Raw genomic sequence first — 16,411 nt, 5'->3', positions numbered from 1 at the left:
TGTGTGTGTGTGTGTGTGTGTGTGTGTGTGTGTGTGTGTGTGTGTGTGTGTGTGTGTGTGTGTGTTTTACCTGACCTAGCAAAGCTTATCGCCGTTACAGACGCACAAACAAGCCCGTGTTTGTGACTGTCTTGCCGGCCCCCGATGGGATTAGACGTTTAGTTTTTATTTTTTTGACAAGTCACCCGTTGAAGGCCGCCTGAGGTCGCTTCTAATATTAATTGTCATAAACTGGAGTATGTCATGTTAGCCTAAGGACTCAACTGCATTTCCGGCATGCGCTTATAAAATAAAAGTTTATTCATGCGGCGAGTGAAACACAAATGACCAACGCCGCATCTAAAATCTTTTGGTTTCTAGTGTATCCTTACATTGACATTCGTCCTGTAGCTGTCACCTTTGTTTTACATTTGCACCTCTATACATAGGCTACTAGTCATGTTTCAGATTACTACGGATCGTGCAAAGCGCTCAGTTGCAGAAATAGCACCCCTCAAATTATTTTTATGAGACATTTCTATCACCGGCTGCATCTTCCTACCTTGACTTATCAATGAAGCATTTCCCTCCCATTTGGCAACAATTTATTCCCCCACCAGTTCAGACAGGCTTTTTGCTTGGACTGGAGTCAAATTTAAAAAGCAGCTGGCAAAACAGCTGGAACAATTTTTCTTACATACACTTTCTATAGGAATGTGAGCTCTGTGTGCGTGAATGTGTGTGCATGCATATGCGCAGTGTGTGTGTGACCTACATCCAACTCACTCGGAAGAAGGAGTTGGCCTGCAGATTGAGCTGTGAGACCCTTGGGGTCTTGCATGGTTATTGTACACCCTTTTCTGCAAAGTTTCCAGCCCTCGTTTTCCGCTGGCCTGCTGCCTGACTGTCTTTACAGTGGCTGACGTAAGGCCACACTGTGAGCAGTGAGGTGGTGTACTCCACGATATAGCTCAACTGTTACACACGTAAAGTGCAGGATTTATAAATCAATACCGGTGGTCTAGTTTTGTTGTGATGATTCGAAGCCTTTTGATGTCTTTTTTTGTTCCGACGCAGTACAACAGAAACTGTACTTGCAGATGTTAGCAATGACTTGATGTTGACATCACATCAGAAGTTTTATGAAGTCATTCTAGCAGGATGACAGCACGGTGATCTCGTGGTTAGCATGTCTGCATCATAGCCAAGAGGTTCTGGGTTTGAATCTTGAATCAGGCCCTTTCTTTGTGGAGTTAACATGTTCTTTCTTGCATGCTTGTGTGGGCTTTCTCCAGATACTCCCCCCCCCCACCCCACATTCTCAAAAGAACCATGCTAGGTTAATTATAGACTTGTGAACGTCAATGATTGATTGTCTCTGTGTTTCCCGCAATTGGCTGGCGATTAGTGGAGCGTTCCATCTTTCACTAGCTACAACTTGTTTAATAAAGGATTTGTTTTGTGGCTCTTCACTCCTCTGACTTGGGTGCAGGCAGTGCATGTCCACTTTCCACTCACTGACAGCATGAATGTGAGTGCGATTGTCCAGTGACCCTGAATAAGATGAGCGTTATTGTAGAAAACTGATAGTTGGATGGATTTGTGTGTTTTTGAATAGATGCATCTCTATTGCAGTGTTGACTGCTCTTCAAATGCGTGGACTGACGTGAAGATTGCCAAAGTGAACCGTTTCTCACAAATGATCATCCGCTTTGTCGTCCTCATAGGCTCCAGCTGACCCCCTAAGGAGGCAAAGCGCGATAGAAAACGGATGGATGGAAATGGGATTTTTCCGAGGCACCAGATCAGGTGAGGCAAAATTCAAACATGTATTTTGGTGTGTTTGAATCGGTGCAGCAACAAAAGAGCTCCACGCCTCCCACCTCCGAAGGTTATGTCACACTTTCACATGGCCAGTTGTTGCTAGGCAGAACTGTTGGAATTCATTTTCATATGTGCAGCAAAGCCCAATGTAAAAATCGGTATGAGCATTGTAGAAAATGGAGGAATGCACTCTGAGTGACTTCAAATGTAGCCTGTGACCAAAGGGCCACCAATTTCAGTTTCCCTGATCAATCGGGATAGATTTGGGTGCACTGAATCTTGCTCATCTGTCTGACATGACTAAAAGTTTCACTCTTGTCTGGTGCACATAGTCCTTGTCCTCAATCCAGTCCTGACATAGTTTATTCGTCACCCTGACTCCATTTCACAACGTTGCTTTGTGGCCAGAAGAAGCAGAATGAATCTCGCGGCATTCCCTTTTTTTTTTTTTTTTTGCTTCAAAATAGAAAATGTTCAGTCTTCCTAATTTTGGAGCACTGATTTGATTGTCTATCAAGCTGCTTCTCGACATATATGCATTGTCCAAATGCATTGACGCATACTGTATCGCCATAAACGAATGTTAAAAGGCCGGTTTTAGATATGTTACACCGTAAACGAATGGCCGGTGTTATGTTTGTATTGAGCTGAAACGATCTGCGGGCCTTTAATTTTAATGCTCGCCACACCAAGAGTAACCACCAGAAGACTGCATGTTCTCAATTGAAGTATTTAATGGATGCCAGAAAAATCGACACATGGCCGTGGAGCCTTATTCTGCCAGATGTGGAAAGAAGGTCTCACCCCCCTCCCCATTGATTCCTGTTCTTATACTCCCTTGGCCACCCCAGCACAGGGGGGCGACTCTGCCGAGCCCGTGTGACAATGTGTGACTCCGTGGTCTTAACTGGATTGAACTTGTATGTGTGCCAAGGGTGCCTATAGACAAAGAAAACCACGTAAAAGGAAGAGAGAGGTCACAGCAATATAACGTCCTCGCTCAGGTCACCGGTCTCATTATACGTGCAAACTGAGCCCAATCTAACAATCATTCATTCAGTCACACATTCGCATTTCTCATGACGACCTGTCGACATGTTAATCCTTGTCAAAATAAGAATGTGACTTCAATGTTGGCGAATGTGAATTGCTTTGAATGAAACACGCTGATTAGAAGTTGAGGAAAAGTCTTGATAGGCACTTCTTGAAATGGCTGAAGAGTTCTGCTGTTTGATTGATGCCGACAGTATATATTGCACAGTCCCGATCTAACTTGCTCTTGATGAAAGAATAAAGGAGACATCATTTTCCGTATTAGGTCCATTGCTGAGTGAGCTGTTTTGCCTCTTCAAAAGGCCGCTTTGTGCAGTCACATCAGTCCTAATATGCTGCGAGCTGATTCTTTTGAGGGCCCCTGCATGGGTGTCAACCTGGTCACAGACCAAAACATGAAATAGTTTTTGCTCTGTTGCACGTGCATAGGTCCAATCCGTCATTCATTGTCGAAACATCTCCTATGAACTCTGCGTGCTGCCGCCTTTCGACGCTAGCTTCCTGTTTTATTCACTCATGTTTTGCATGTTTCCTCTCTGCTTGTAGGAGAGGGGGAGGACCGAGTGACTGAGTGATTGTCGGACACTTTGAATGACGGCGCACCTGCTGCTTCTGAGGGACTTTGATTTTCTCCATTTTTAAATTCAACTTTGTAAAATTGCTTTCGTCATGCCGTCCAACAGTCCCGCAGTCACCGAACTGTCTCGGACGCCAGAAAACAAAAGCTCCAATGACGTGGTAAGTTTATTGTTATTCTTCTTGTCACTACAAGCGCTTGAATTCTCTTGATGTAGTTTTTTTCCCCCACCAATGAAAGCAGTTCTCAGGTGTCTTAAAATCTCTGACGTACTTTCGTCACACTCCCCCAAAGATTAAGAATTTATATTATAGCTGTACAATTAACAACCATATAATCAAATTATATTCTAGCCGTATAATTAATTTTTGGTTAGCCTACTCTGCTGCTTCACTTGTGTAAACAAAGACGTCAATTTAATGTACTTTATTTTGGATGACTTTGCCTTACTATAGTTAATGTTGTTTTATAGAATATGTACATGTTGTTTTATTTGAAGTCATGTTGGGCAATATCTAAATTTGCACATTCCTATTTTATATTTTTAGCTATTAAACATTCTTGCGGCAATTCTTAAAATAAGTAACGCAGAAATGATGCAGTTCATGAATAGTTGGTTTTTTTTTTTTCACTCAGTACTGACTTGATCTACTTATTTTTTATGGCTGCTTTTTATTTTTTCATGAGTCCTATTGTCCTCAAGTAGCACTAATCTTATTTGAGTACCGTTGAACGTAATGTAATGTACCAGTAATTTTATTATTCTGAACATACACTTGTACAAATTAAAGCCTGCCCCCCCAATAGGCAACCGCCTTTGGATAGCGAAATGCTCTGTTGGCTCAGAGAGCGAGGGAGAGAGAGAGAGAGAATACGAGAAAAGAAAATGGAGAGAGCAAGTAAGGTGCGGATATGGAAAGAGAAAGCGAGAGGACGAGCTGTCTGATGCTGATGGGATCCTCCTCATCCCGCCTGGCTTGCAGTCTGGTTGCTTAGCAACTGCAGCGGCCTAAAATAACCTGCCATGAGTCAGAAATAGACCAAAGATATAGGAACAGATTGGCCAGCCTGTGTGTTTGTGCGCTTTGACACTTGCTAACATGGATACGGTTGAGTGGGCTTCTCAATATGTAGCTCGAACAACTCTTCGCACTTGCCAAGCTCGCAATATTCCGTCCGCTCGAGAGACGTGACAGTGCCGTACGGACAGCCAAGCAGGCAGACGAGCCAGTACTTGCCATTTGCTGTACCGAACGATCATCCAGGAAGCGACACCAGAGCGTTTAGTCAGCACGGCGGTCCTGTCGGAGACAGTTGCTAAGCAGTTTCTGCACCTTAGCAACCACTCTCCTGTCACTGCAACACAGGGTCCACTCGGGGAAGCAGGGAAAGGAATGAAGGCAGGCACGAACGGAAAACATTGCCGTGAAAGCGGGCAGCACACGATCTGATAACAGTCGGTGTGTTTACTCCACACCAAAATTTTTGTTGAGCCTCGGTCTGACTGAAACCAGACCGTTTTAAGTTCACGTCCACACCGTAGTCTTACTCGTGGTGTCTTCATACGTCACGTTTGCAAGACGTCAGACAAACGCGCTCGGATTATTTGAATGGAAATCGGACTTGCAGCTGGATGGTCACACCGCCTTGAAATCAGATCAGATTGATGTGCACGCTCTCGTCTCTGCGGTGAGCTGTCACAAAGAACCCAATGACATTAAATGCACAAGGTGAGAAAACAAAGTGGGTCACAAGATGCCAAGGCTTCGTATGATGGTGCCCATTTTGGATCTGAATGAACAAAATGCAATTGGGCGAGATAAAGTAGCCTACGCAGAAAATGTTGAGAAAACAAACATACGATCTCGTGACCGGTTTGGCAGCCGCTTTACAGCAACCTTTTTCCTGTCCGGCTCCTCTAATGGCAAGAGCACAGTTTACACAGTACTCGCAGGGCATCCTGAACTTGACCTATTTCTATTGGCCAGAGTGAAGATGGAGCAGACCAGGACAGTCCAGAGGAGGCGACTCTGGGGAGCCCTCCAAACAAGCGCCGAGTGGGCCGTCCGAGCAGGAAACGCAAACAGTTTCTTCCTGTGAGTACACTGCGCTTTCATCAGCCTTGCACCGACCCCTTGGCCTAGAAAGTCGATTTGACTCCCGAACGACCACTTTGATTGACGTTCTCATGCTTTGCCAAGGCCTGCGGTGTCCCCTCTTGTTGACACCACTGTATCTCCTGTCTCGTCCAGCTGCGAAAGATCACTGTCACTTTTTTGACAAATTGGGTAGCCCTTCTTTGGCATTAGACCGGTTGAAACTTGTAATTAGCCTGGATGTATTTCCTGCATTCCTGGCATTGCTGAGCATCAGCAATAAGACTCCTTATTTTTGGAAGAGCAGAAACAACAGTTGCTGTCTCTTTTATTTGATTGCGTGTGGCCTCTTCTGCTGATTGACCTCTACTTGGCTAAAATAGTAGCAAAAAAGCTTGTAGCTTTGTATGCTACAGTCAAGAGGAGCACGGTCCCTTGGGCTTTGTGTCGCAGTAAGGGAGCGAGGTTGTGTTTGAGAGCTGATGTGAGCAGTGAGGAAAGGTTGGCGCTGAGCTTCGAAGAACAGCATGTGCTCGTCATCCGCTGTGCCTGCTCTCGACTGTCTCTTTGCTACATTTTGCGCCGAAAGAGCTGTGTCAAGTCAAGCATGAAGTTTGGAGAAAGCCTTCCCACTCTACACCGTCTCGAAGCTAAAATATATTCTACAAAAGCATCAAGACAGTACAACTGTTTTATAGACCACAACTGATGTCGGTTTTATTTTTTTTACTCTCTTCATAGCACAGGATGTTGTCATTTTATGTGGTGTAAACTCAAGGTCCAAGTTCAAGCCCACCACATTGCGTTTCCCCTCAATAATCTCCTCATCAGACTCATGTTAGTTCAAGCTTTCCAAAGTGTCTTTTTCATCTCTGTGCCTTACGTCAGCCTCTCCTCCAGTTATTAACAAACACCAAATATCCTCCAGAAGTGGCCTCCTCTCTAATAGATTACACACCACAAAGAATTTCGGCCTGCGGGGGGAAAAAATGCTGATTGAAGTGACGGTGGTGTACAGTAATCTCGGAACAAATGCTGGTGAACATTACCACATTGAGCAAACATAATTAGGATTTGAGGGGGGGAAAAAAAACGAAACAATTTCATTCATGTGATATTGTAGTGAAAGGATGATAGTGAAAATGCGCAATGTACAAATGATATCCTCCCCCGCAAAGTAGTACTCTTTGCAGTTGACTAAATGAATGTCCACTGCCATTTCATGAGGTATACAGAAACTACGTTTGATTGAATCGACTCTATTGTGTGTGTGTGTTTCTACGTGTGTGTCACGAGTCAATCCAGCTGATCAAACACTAGCAGTCAAAAAGAAGGATGGAGCTAACCTGTCATCCATGTATGCACCGAGTGCAGTCATGTGCAACGGGGAGCAGGTTTGAGCATGTGTGGCTGTCGAACCAAGTGGGCGGGCTTCGCGCGGCCTCGTCTCTCACAAACACGCACACATTGTTGCAGTTTATTCCACTGTAGTTGTGGCGAGTTCCTGTGCCGTTTCCGCTCCTCTTACCTGACTTTCTGTGCCGTATGCGGACAATAGAGCATTGCATTTGCCTTTATGTTGCATTACTCTGGCCTGACAGTATTACATCAGTGTTAACTTTTCCTGTCAAGTTTCTTTGGGAGGACTGCTTTGAAATTAATCCAGATCCAGTGATTTATATTGGGTTGTATGAAAACATTTTCTATCTATCTATCTATCTATCTGATAGACTGACATCCATTTGAGCCTTTGGGGGAGTGTATCTATCTATCTATCTATCTATCTATCTATCTATCTATCTATCTATCTATCTATCTATCTATCTATCTATCTATCTAGCTAGCTAGCTAGCTATCTATCTAGCTAGCTAGCTAATCTTAGTGCTCCACATACAGTGTATCACCATGGTGTGTTATTTCTCTGTTTTGTAGTTAAGCTTAGTGCTCCACATACAGTGTATCACCATGATGTGTTATTTCTCTGTTTTGTAGTTGTAGTTCATTTCGGCTAGAAGTATATAATTTAGGATATAAAATTTGAGTAGAACATGCACACACACATGCAGACACACACACACACGTGCACCCATGCAAAGTCGACACCCAAGTAAGTTTCAGTGCTTTAAGGCAGATGTTGCGAGATTAGATTTCAACAGGACTGTCAGTTGGTGAGATGGGCTGGTAATTAAAAGTTAAGATCGCTATCTTTATGCTTAAAACAATGCAGGTGGGCTTCTTTTTGTTCACGTTTTTAGTGCGGAATGGCTATAGTGATTGTAGATGAACAACAAAACGAGTCCACATTTCACATCGTCATATTCTCTGGGCCAAAAAAAGAGAAGAACCATGTGGTTTGATACTGGCGCAAAATTGAAAAGCCAGCATCCATAATGGCAGATATACATCAAGCATGAATGGTAAATAATTCCACCAATAATTTAAAAAAAAAAGATAGATGTATGTATGGTGCAAATCAAATTACTTGAGTTGGATGTTAAAGCTGCATCAAGCAATTAAATAATAGAAGGTACAGTATAATCATTTAGAATATAATATAATATAAATACAACTTTTTGGGAGTATATTGTAACTGCTGTTTCATTGTTTTTTTTTTTTTGTTTTTTTTCAACAAAATCTGCCTTCCCAGAAGGCTATTTGGAAGACTTTAGAATATAATATAATATAAATACAACTTTTTGGGAGTATATTGTAACTGCTGTTTCATTGGTTTTTTGTTTTTTTTTTCCAACAAAATCTGCCTTCCCACAAGGCTATTTGGAAGACCGTCGGCTCATATAGAAATCCAAACAAACAACCCGAGATTTTTTCAGGAATCGGGGGACCAGGCCCGCCATGCGCCATGTACTTATATTTCACAGACGACTGCAGCGGAAAGTCTTTCTGCCGAATGAGTAAGTAGTCAGACGTTTGCTACACTATTAGCCATATCAGCTCATGTGCTTCAGCAACCTACTGCTGTGTTTATGATTCCTGGGAAATTGCTTAATGCAGCTTTAATGCCCCCCCTGGGGGTTTCAGACAATAATTGCTGTGTACTCACAACAAAGGCACTTGATGCTATTCAACTCATTTAGAAGCAAATGACAAACCATTTGACTGTTATCCGTCCTTTTTATTGCCTGTTCATTAATTTCATTTGAGCTAAGTTATTTTATATTCAGTTCACTCTTCACATTTTATTTGAATTTTGCTTAGTGAGCGCTTGGATTTTACGTAACTTTGAAATGTCTCGTTATGTTGTCAATTTTTTTTTTAATACCTGTGATGAATTTCCTCTGTGATTTTATTTAATTAATTCAACTTTATTTGAATGAATGCATGGTGGTGTGTTAACATTTGCGGCTTTTGTACAAAAGATATTTTTCTGTTATCATGAAAGCAAGGTCCGTGCCCAGCTCTGTCATTTTTAGAATCCAATGAAACAACATTAACGTAATGGAGTTGATGTTGAGGCAAATAATAGCCCGAGCATGCACGCATCTAATTCTGCATTTGGGGAACATCAACCATGAACAAGAAAATATCCTGTGCGTATGTGTGTGCTTCGGACACGATTAGTACAGTGTGTCCACTTTGTGTCTGCAATTAGACTCCGTATGAGCTGGCGAAGTCCCCAGGCCCTTTTCGTCGACATATAATGTCTCCTCTCACCTGCTCATTACAGCCTCTTTCAGCTTGTTAGCACTTGCCAGCATTGAAGTACATCGCCTCGAAGCTTTGCGTTACCACCGCCGCTCTGTTTTTTTTTTTTTTTAACGACATGTCTGTAAAACTCATCCGCTTTTAGTGACAGACACATGCACATAAAACAGCTTCTGGCCTTTTCGGCCACATGATTAAAGTGCTAATGGAAAAATCATTGGCCTATAGATTAGTTTATTGCGAAGACCTCAAGTTCTTTACTGTGTGATTACGGTATTTATTGTATCGTACCGTATAATATTATTTCAGTCAGCCAACTTGCTTAAATGTGTGCAATTGATACACCATTTCATTAACTGGCTATTGTTGAACGCAAGAATTTCCTAGATGTGTGCACATTGATGATGACGTCACCTAAATGACTCCCCTCCTTATCTCACTAGTGTGTATTGTCTTAATGTCAGTGTGGGTGTTTGTTCCACACCCTGCTGGATACGTACATCCTACTTTCTAACAAGGACAGACTAATTGGTGTGCGAGTATTGCAGCTACTTTGCGCACTGTGCGTCGTGTATTGTGTGTGTGTCTGTGTCTGTGTGTGTGTGTGTGCGTGCGCGCCGTCAGGATGTTTTTGGATTAAATCTTGACTGACAGCAGGTTACTCAGGCAGATTGCGCCATCTGTTTTCCAGGAGATGGCAACGTCTGACCCCTCTGCCCCCTCAACTCTGCCGGGGGAGCTGGAGCACTCCCCTTCCCCTCGCAAGAAACGTGGGCGTCGGAAACTAGAGCATAACGACAGGAATAAGGGTATTGTTTTTAGCACAAAGTCATCTGGTGATACAGTGGAACCTCCAAAGCCTAACAAAGGTACTTTGCCAATTATTCCGCTTTCTATTTTAAGGCGAACTTTCCCATGACAACGGTACGCCTGGAGTCGTTGTAAAAACCTGATTACCTTTTAACTGTGCAGGCAACGTTATAAGTGACACTTTAACTTTCTTACCTGCCACTCAAGTGTGAAAAACAAGTACCGGTATGTTAAAACTTGGCACAAAAACAAGCTAACAATTACTCATCCTTTCCCCTTCTGACCACACGTGACTTAAATATCGCAAGCGTGCAATTGCTTTTCACTTTGTAACCTTCTTAACTGTCACACGCCTGTATGAATGCAGTCATGGGTGTCAAACGGGAACCTTTTTGACTGATCGGATGATACTGTGGCAGAATAAGCTGGTTCTTTGTATGCAGGAAAGCATGAAGTCTCTTGATATATGCTGACGTTTCGCATGGCGTCGTGCAACGCGCGGCGCTTCTCAAAGTTTTTAAGTGGCTTTTGAAGCCGAGTTTGGGGTTTGAGGTTCCACTGTATTTTGAACATGTTCATCCATGTATTTCGATGCCTGTTGCCAATTTATGCATTCGTCTGAGCGGAGAAATGATTGTATTCGATTTGAAAGATCTTGGCGGAAAAACAAACTGAAAATGTTATTATTTTATTCTGTCATTTGAGTCTTGATGGGGGTGGGGGGCATGACTGCAGCTAAAATAACTTCCAGATGGCAGTCTTTGAAGGCATTTGGACTTGAAATATGTGTGCCAGAGAAAAGTCATAAAAGCCACAAGTATGGATCCTTATTAAGCCTCTTGTTAATTCAGTACAAATGGCCCATTTCCTGTCATTTACCTTCTTTAGATGAAGCCGACGACAGAAGCTGTGACTCCCCTCGAGAGGTGAGTAAGGTGCTTCTTCTCCCATTCCTTTTTCTTTTTCTTTTTTTTTTTTTATTTATGTTTCTTTTCCCCACTCCCAACAATGAAGTGAAATATTCTTACAGTACAAGCGGTGTGTAGTCAGTTCAGGATATATCAAGCTTTTGTGGCTGTGTGTGCAGGGTGAGACAGGGAGGTTGCGTAGGAAGCCGGTCCCCAGGGTGACTTTCCAGGCTGGAGACCCGTACTACATCAGCAGGAGACAGAAAGAAGAATGGCTCAGCCGCTGGAAGATGGAGGTGTGAGCTGCAGTCATAAGAAGGCTTTTCTTGACATATTTTGTTCAATTTACTCATAAGAATCATCATAATAAACATACAGTATACTTTCAAGCAGTCCATTTGGGAATTAGGGCATTCTCAGGATGTTCATTTCGGCTCACACGTGAACCGAAGTAGTTGCAGGAAGTTGTGGTTTTGTCTGTAGCACAGAAACGGAATTAAATAAACGGAAGTCCCCCATAGCACTTTCAACAGAATGGGACTGCTTAGTTTTCTGTCATTAAAAAAAAAAAAAAAGACTTTCAGATGAACCGAGCATTTGTCATGCACCTTTTGGTGGCCTTGAACTTTAACAAGAGTCAAGAGGTTATCCTCGAGCCCCCGTTTGCTGGCGGTGGGTCATTGGCATGTATTTGTATTGTGGGAGAAATGGGTTGGTTCTTTTGCCCACCCGTCAATTGTGAAATCACACAACGGAGCGCATCTCTCGCACGCTACTCAGCTACCTATTTTCTGAAAACTGCAAGCAAGCTGTTGGGAAGCGTTGCCAGACTGTGACCTAACAGTTGGGCTACCGGCTTTGAGTTTGACAGCTGGGCTTGGGTGAAGATTGATCACTTCCAAGCCACAGTGCGACGGCACGGACGCACATGTCAAGCAGATGCATGGGTCCGAAACATGAATTGATTTGTAATTTGGTGGCTTGCTCATTGAACTATTTGCTTTGAGTGAGAATACAATCAGTGCTCTTCGTGTCTTCATCCTTTTGGGGTATTTTGACAAAAACATGCCATAGATACCTTTAAACTCTTTCTGTTAGCATGTTGTATGACTGGGGAAAATATTGGACTGCTATATTTTCAGTACGCACGGGAGCATACGGCTCGATGGCCCATCTTGCTGACACATTAAGATGTGAACGCTTGAGAGAAGGACAACATAATCACATGCGACTGAGCAGCTTGCCAAGTGCTTTGCTGTATTTGTTGTAGTCGGCAGCGCGTTATAAATACAACATCTTCAGCTGACTTTGATTGTTAAATATAGGCACCCTACTACAGGTTTATGTAGTAGTGCAACAATAGCACACAAACATTCTAAATGGGACAGACGTGCAGAAAAAAAAGGTGCCTTCAGACAGAGTGCGTAATTATACGAAAGGCAGAGAGCAAGTGCCACTTCCTGCAAGCGAGTCTGCTCACTTCCTGACGTTACTTACCATCAAGCCACAAATAACATGTTTTTTTTTTTTTGTCTGTGTGTGTGCCATCATTTTCTGAATTGCTTTCATATATGCTGCACTTTGTGGTCGACAATATTGTTCGACCAACCGGGACCCTTTTCATGTTTCCTTAACTAACTTTTCTGTTTGTGTGCAGTACACACCGACAAGAGCGGTGTTCCATTCCCAGCCTGAATCGGGCTGTATGAAAGGGGTAAAGGTTAACCACTTCCATGTCTTGGTGTGATTTTGGACTATTGTGTGGATGCGTGCGTGTGTTTGTGTGTGTGTGTGTGTGTGCGCGTCTGCGCTTGTGCGGGTTTTTACTCTGTCAGTCAGCTGAACTGCAACCGGCTGTTAAGAGTCCCATTAAAGTCTCATCCCACTGCCTTTTGAAGGAAACGTGGTCTCTGCGGTAGTTTTGAGAGGGGAAAATATCAGCCATGTGTCAACTTTTTAAGTTACAGTCAAGAAAGGAAATACTGGACACACTATTCTTCGTTTCTTCTTCTACTGACACCTCCTTTGGAATTGAGGACTCGTGAGGTACTGAGTTTATTGGTTTTTTTTTTTTTTGTTTTTTTTTTACATAACATATCAGCTGGTACTCACCGTACAGAGTTGGAGGGTTCAATTCCATCTCCGGCGTTCTTGTGTGGAGTTTGTATGTTCTCCCCGTGCCTGCGTGGGTTTTCTCTGGGTACTCCGGTTTCCTCCCACATTCCAAAAACATGCGTGGCGGGTTGATGGAACCCTTGAAATTGTCCCAAGGTGTGAGTGTGAGCGCGAATCGTTGTTTTTTTCCTATGTGTGCCCTGCGATTGGCTGGCAACCGGTTCAGGGTGTCCCACTCCTACTGTCCGAAGAGGGCTGGGATGGGCTCCAGCACACCCGCAACCCTCGTGAGGATAAGCGGATTAGAAAGTGGATGGATGGATATATCAGCTGTTTGTCGTTCAGCATTGTTGTTAGAGGGAATGTTTTCTTTCATTGATCATTCTTTCAGTTTGTCTTCATAGTTTGACCTATTTTGTTTCGCTTGTAAAAGCACTGGAGCGGCTTTGGAGCGGAAATGTTTTAATTAATTTCCAATCTATTTGTTGAATCAGTTTTCTTGCTCGTGCCTTAGTAAAAAATCGGCATTTAAAATATTCCGCCAGTGGATGGATCCTGTAAAAAATATGCAGGTTGAATGTTTTTCACAGTAGAAAAAAAATCTTTTGTATGGGCATGAGAGATCATAACTATCACATGCTATTTCATATAAGCTATGCATGCTCACGCAACATATGCACGCATTTAAACGCCGGCATGGATCTGTTGTTTGGTATCCATGGTGTCATCATCACACATAAATCCCAGAGGCTTCCGCACATTCATCGAAATGAGTAGTGACTCTGTTGTGGGAGTTCACCTCATCATGTGTGAGGTGAGGAAGCCCGTAAATCAGTCGCTTGGTTCACGGCTGACCAATCAGAAGAGCGTAAGCTGGAAGAATGTTTGAGTGCGTGAGTCAAGGAGACGACCAGAGAGGAAACTGTCGGAGGAAGAGAGACACTGAAGAAAATGACAGAGAGAAAGAGAGCCAGGGAGGAACAATGCCATGTCCTATCTGTAAGTTTCACTTTTTTTTTGACCTAACAGTTTAAATATCCCTTTCTGTTATTATAAGTTTATTTCAGAAAAATACACTTTTTGCAACACTTTTGATATAGAGTCCATTGAGGACATTTTTGTTTGCTAAGAAAAACAACACTGAAAAACTGGGATGGCATTCATTTGGAGATAAGAGTTTAGTTTGGCTATATTGCACTTTGAAGTGTTTTAGATTGCAGCTTCAAATCTGTCAGGGTTGGGGTTTTGGTTGTTTGGATTGCCTTGTCAGGTTGATGTGCTTTGGGCCAGCTGGAGTTTAGGCGCTGTTCAACTATCACTCACAGAACTTTTTGCCTCGTGACTCTTACCAGATGCTAACGTTCCAATCAAGGAGTTATTCTTTGTTGTTGTTTGTTATTTTTGATCATAATCATAATAATCAGCCAAAGAAGAAACTCATGACGACTCATCATTAAAAAGGACCTGTTGTGCAGGAAATAAGGAGGGCGGGGGATGGCATTCCAAATGAGCACTCTAGAAGATTTATTATTAATTGGACAGAAAAATCAGTTGTATTTCCAAATAGCGTTCTGATACAGCTACCTCCATGTTTTCTCGTGCATGAAGTCACAAGATTATCAAGAATGAAAGAGCAGTCATTTGCCTGTTGACAGTGGGGGAGGGGGGTCTTAACTCCTCTTTTAATGGTCCTGAATGTGTGTGTGTCTCTGAGTTCACTTGGAGGTCAGGGTCAGTCACGGCTGTAAAGGGGGGTGTGGTTTCGAAATGGTTCACTGGCGAGGTCACAGGGTGTGGGGTCACAGATCAAGGGGGTGTCACCAGGACTGAGCACACTGGCCAGGTCGCAGGGTTTGCTAAAGTTCAAAGCTGTAACTCATGGCAACCCTCCTCATGTCTTTGTTTGGAAATACTCGATAACTGCAATGCTTCTGTGAGTTGTTCTTTTCGTCATTTCGCCGCATGGCTTCTTGTGTGTGGTGTGACAAATGCTCCAAGTTGCTGTGTTGTAGAATAAAGCATCGATGCAATCATTTGAACAACCATCGTTAGTTGTTCAAAAAAACCCCCCCCCCCCCCCCCCCCCCCCGTTCAAATGTCAGGTTTTTGTGATGTTCAAAAATGAGATCAAGATAACTGATGTTTTTTTTTATTCATTAAATAGGAATAAGCTGCTTGCGAGATTTGAAGGCTCACTTCACTTCACATCTCCACGGCTAGTTAAGCGTGATTGTGAATTTGGTAGCTGTACTTTGCCTCGCTGGGCCTTCTGTGTGACGCGTCTGCCGCACATGGTGAACAATTGCCCACGTCACATGCGAGGCCGACTACATCATCCGCAAGGGCAGATCTTGCAGTTTGCCTGGTATTGTCATGCACAGACCCCATTGAGTCTATTTCTTTTTTTGTAACATCAAGCACAGCATGCGCGACAACTACCCTGGCCCAATAAGTGTACAGCCTAATAGTTTTTATTTTTGAAATACATTTCCATAATATGCTGTAGGCTGTATTTACACAAGCATCCCAATATTTAAGAAACCTGCAGAGATATGAATTTTCTCTTACACGACACATTTTTGTGTGTTTGTGTCGGCGTATTATTGTGTGTGGTCTGCCTTTGGCCCATGGAACCGGACGATTAGAAGTTTATAAGGTCAGAAGTCAACATCAGCCAAGAAGAGTTTTCGGGTCAAACTGAGGGGAGAGTGAATAGTCGCTCTCACTTTTACTGTCTCTTTCAGTGAGTAATTTATGCCATCGTTTTACTGTTGCTTGTTTCACACATTCATTCCTTTAAATGTTGTTTACAGGCCAGCTGGAGTCGTGAACAATGTGCTATGTAAATCATTCTGACCCATTCAAACAATTTTTTTCTTTCATGGTCTGCCCTCGTTTTGTTGCTTTCACATCAGCCAGATTGAGACTGTTGAAGTGGGTTGAGGTTCCGGTCCTTTAATTGAACATTTTTTTTTTCTTTAGTACACATCCATCCCGCTGTCATTCTGACTGGAAGATCAAGTTTTACATGTTGGTTTTTATGGTAATACATAACATATGAAGACTGATGGGTTGAATGTCATTTTTCCATCTTATTTGTGCCTCGAGCATTTTTTTTTTTTTTTTGAATGAGTGAATTATTTCACATTAGCTAACACCCGTTCACTTTTTAATGCGCTTGCATATGTTGTGGTAAGAGATTAAGTGGCAACAATGTTATCAGGACCGAGGCCGTTCTCTTTTGTTTGCTTGACGTAACCATTGCCATCTAGTGCCTTATCGTTGTCAGAGCGCACACTGCTGATTGCAGATGGCCTCTCGTTACAACGTGCTCGAGCAAACAAAGACAAACTACAGAGCCGCGCACTGTTTACACTTGGTTAGCA

General features: G+C 42.9%; 1 protein-coding gene across 1 annotated transcript in view; it reads left to right on the top strand.

The window, feature by feature from the left end:
- LOC109528400 (DNA (cytosine-5)-methyltransferase 3A-like) overlaps nucleotides 1–16,411 on the top strand; it is a 26,551-nt gene that overhangs the window by 2,421 nt on the left and 7,719 nt on the right. Inside the window, exons 2-7 of the mRNA XM_019890926.1 lie at nucleotides 1,707–1,788; nucleotides 3,403–3,594; nucleotides 5,422–5,529; nucleotides 9,884–10,001; nucleotides 10,891–10,928; nucleotides 11,090–11,206. Coding sequence (XP_019746485.1) covers nucleotides 3,526–3,594; nucleotides 5,422–5,529; nucleotides 9,884–10,001; nucleotides 10,891–10,928; nucleotides 11,090–11,206 — 450 coding nt within the window. The 5' untranslated portion in view covers nucleotides 1,707–1,788; nucleotides 3,403–3,525. The remainder of the gene's footprint in view (nucleotides 1–1,706; nucleotides 1,789–3,402; nucleotides 3,595–5,421; nucleotides 5,530–9,883; nucleotides 10,002–10,890; nucleotides 10,929–11,089; nucleotides 11,207–16,411) is intronic.

Source organism: Hippocampus comes, unplaced genomic scaffold, assembly GCF_001891065.2.
Source record: "Hippocampus comes isolate QL1 unplaced genomic scaffold, H_comes_QL1_v1.1 scaffold174, whole genome shotgun sequence".
NCBI classification, from domain to species: Eukaryota; Metazoa; Chordata; class Actinopteri; order Syngnathiformes; family Syngnathidae; genus Hippocampus; species Hippocampus comes.
Note: the sequence above shows the minus strand (reverse complement) of the source record. Positions and strands in the feature narration are given on the sequence as shown.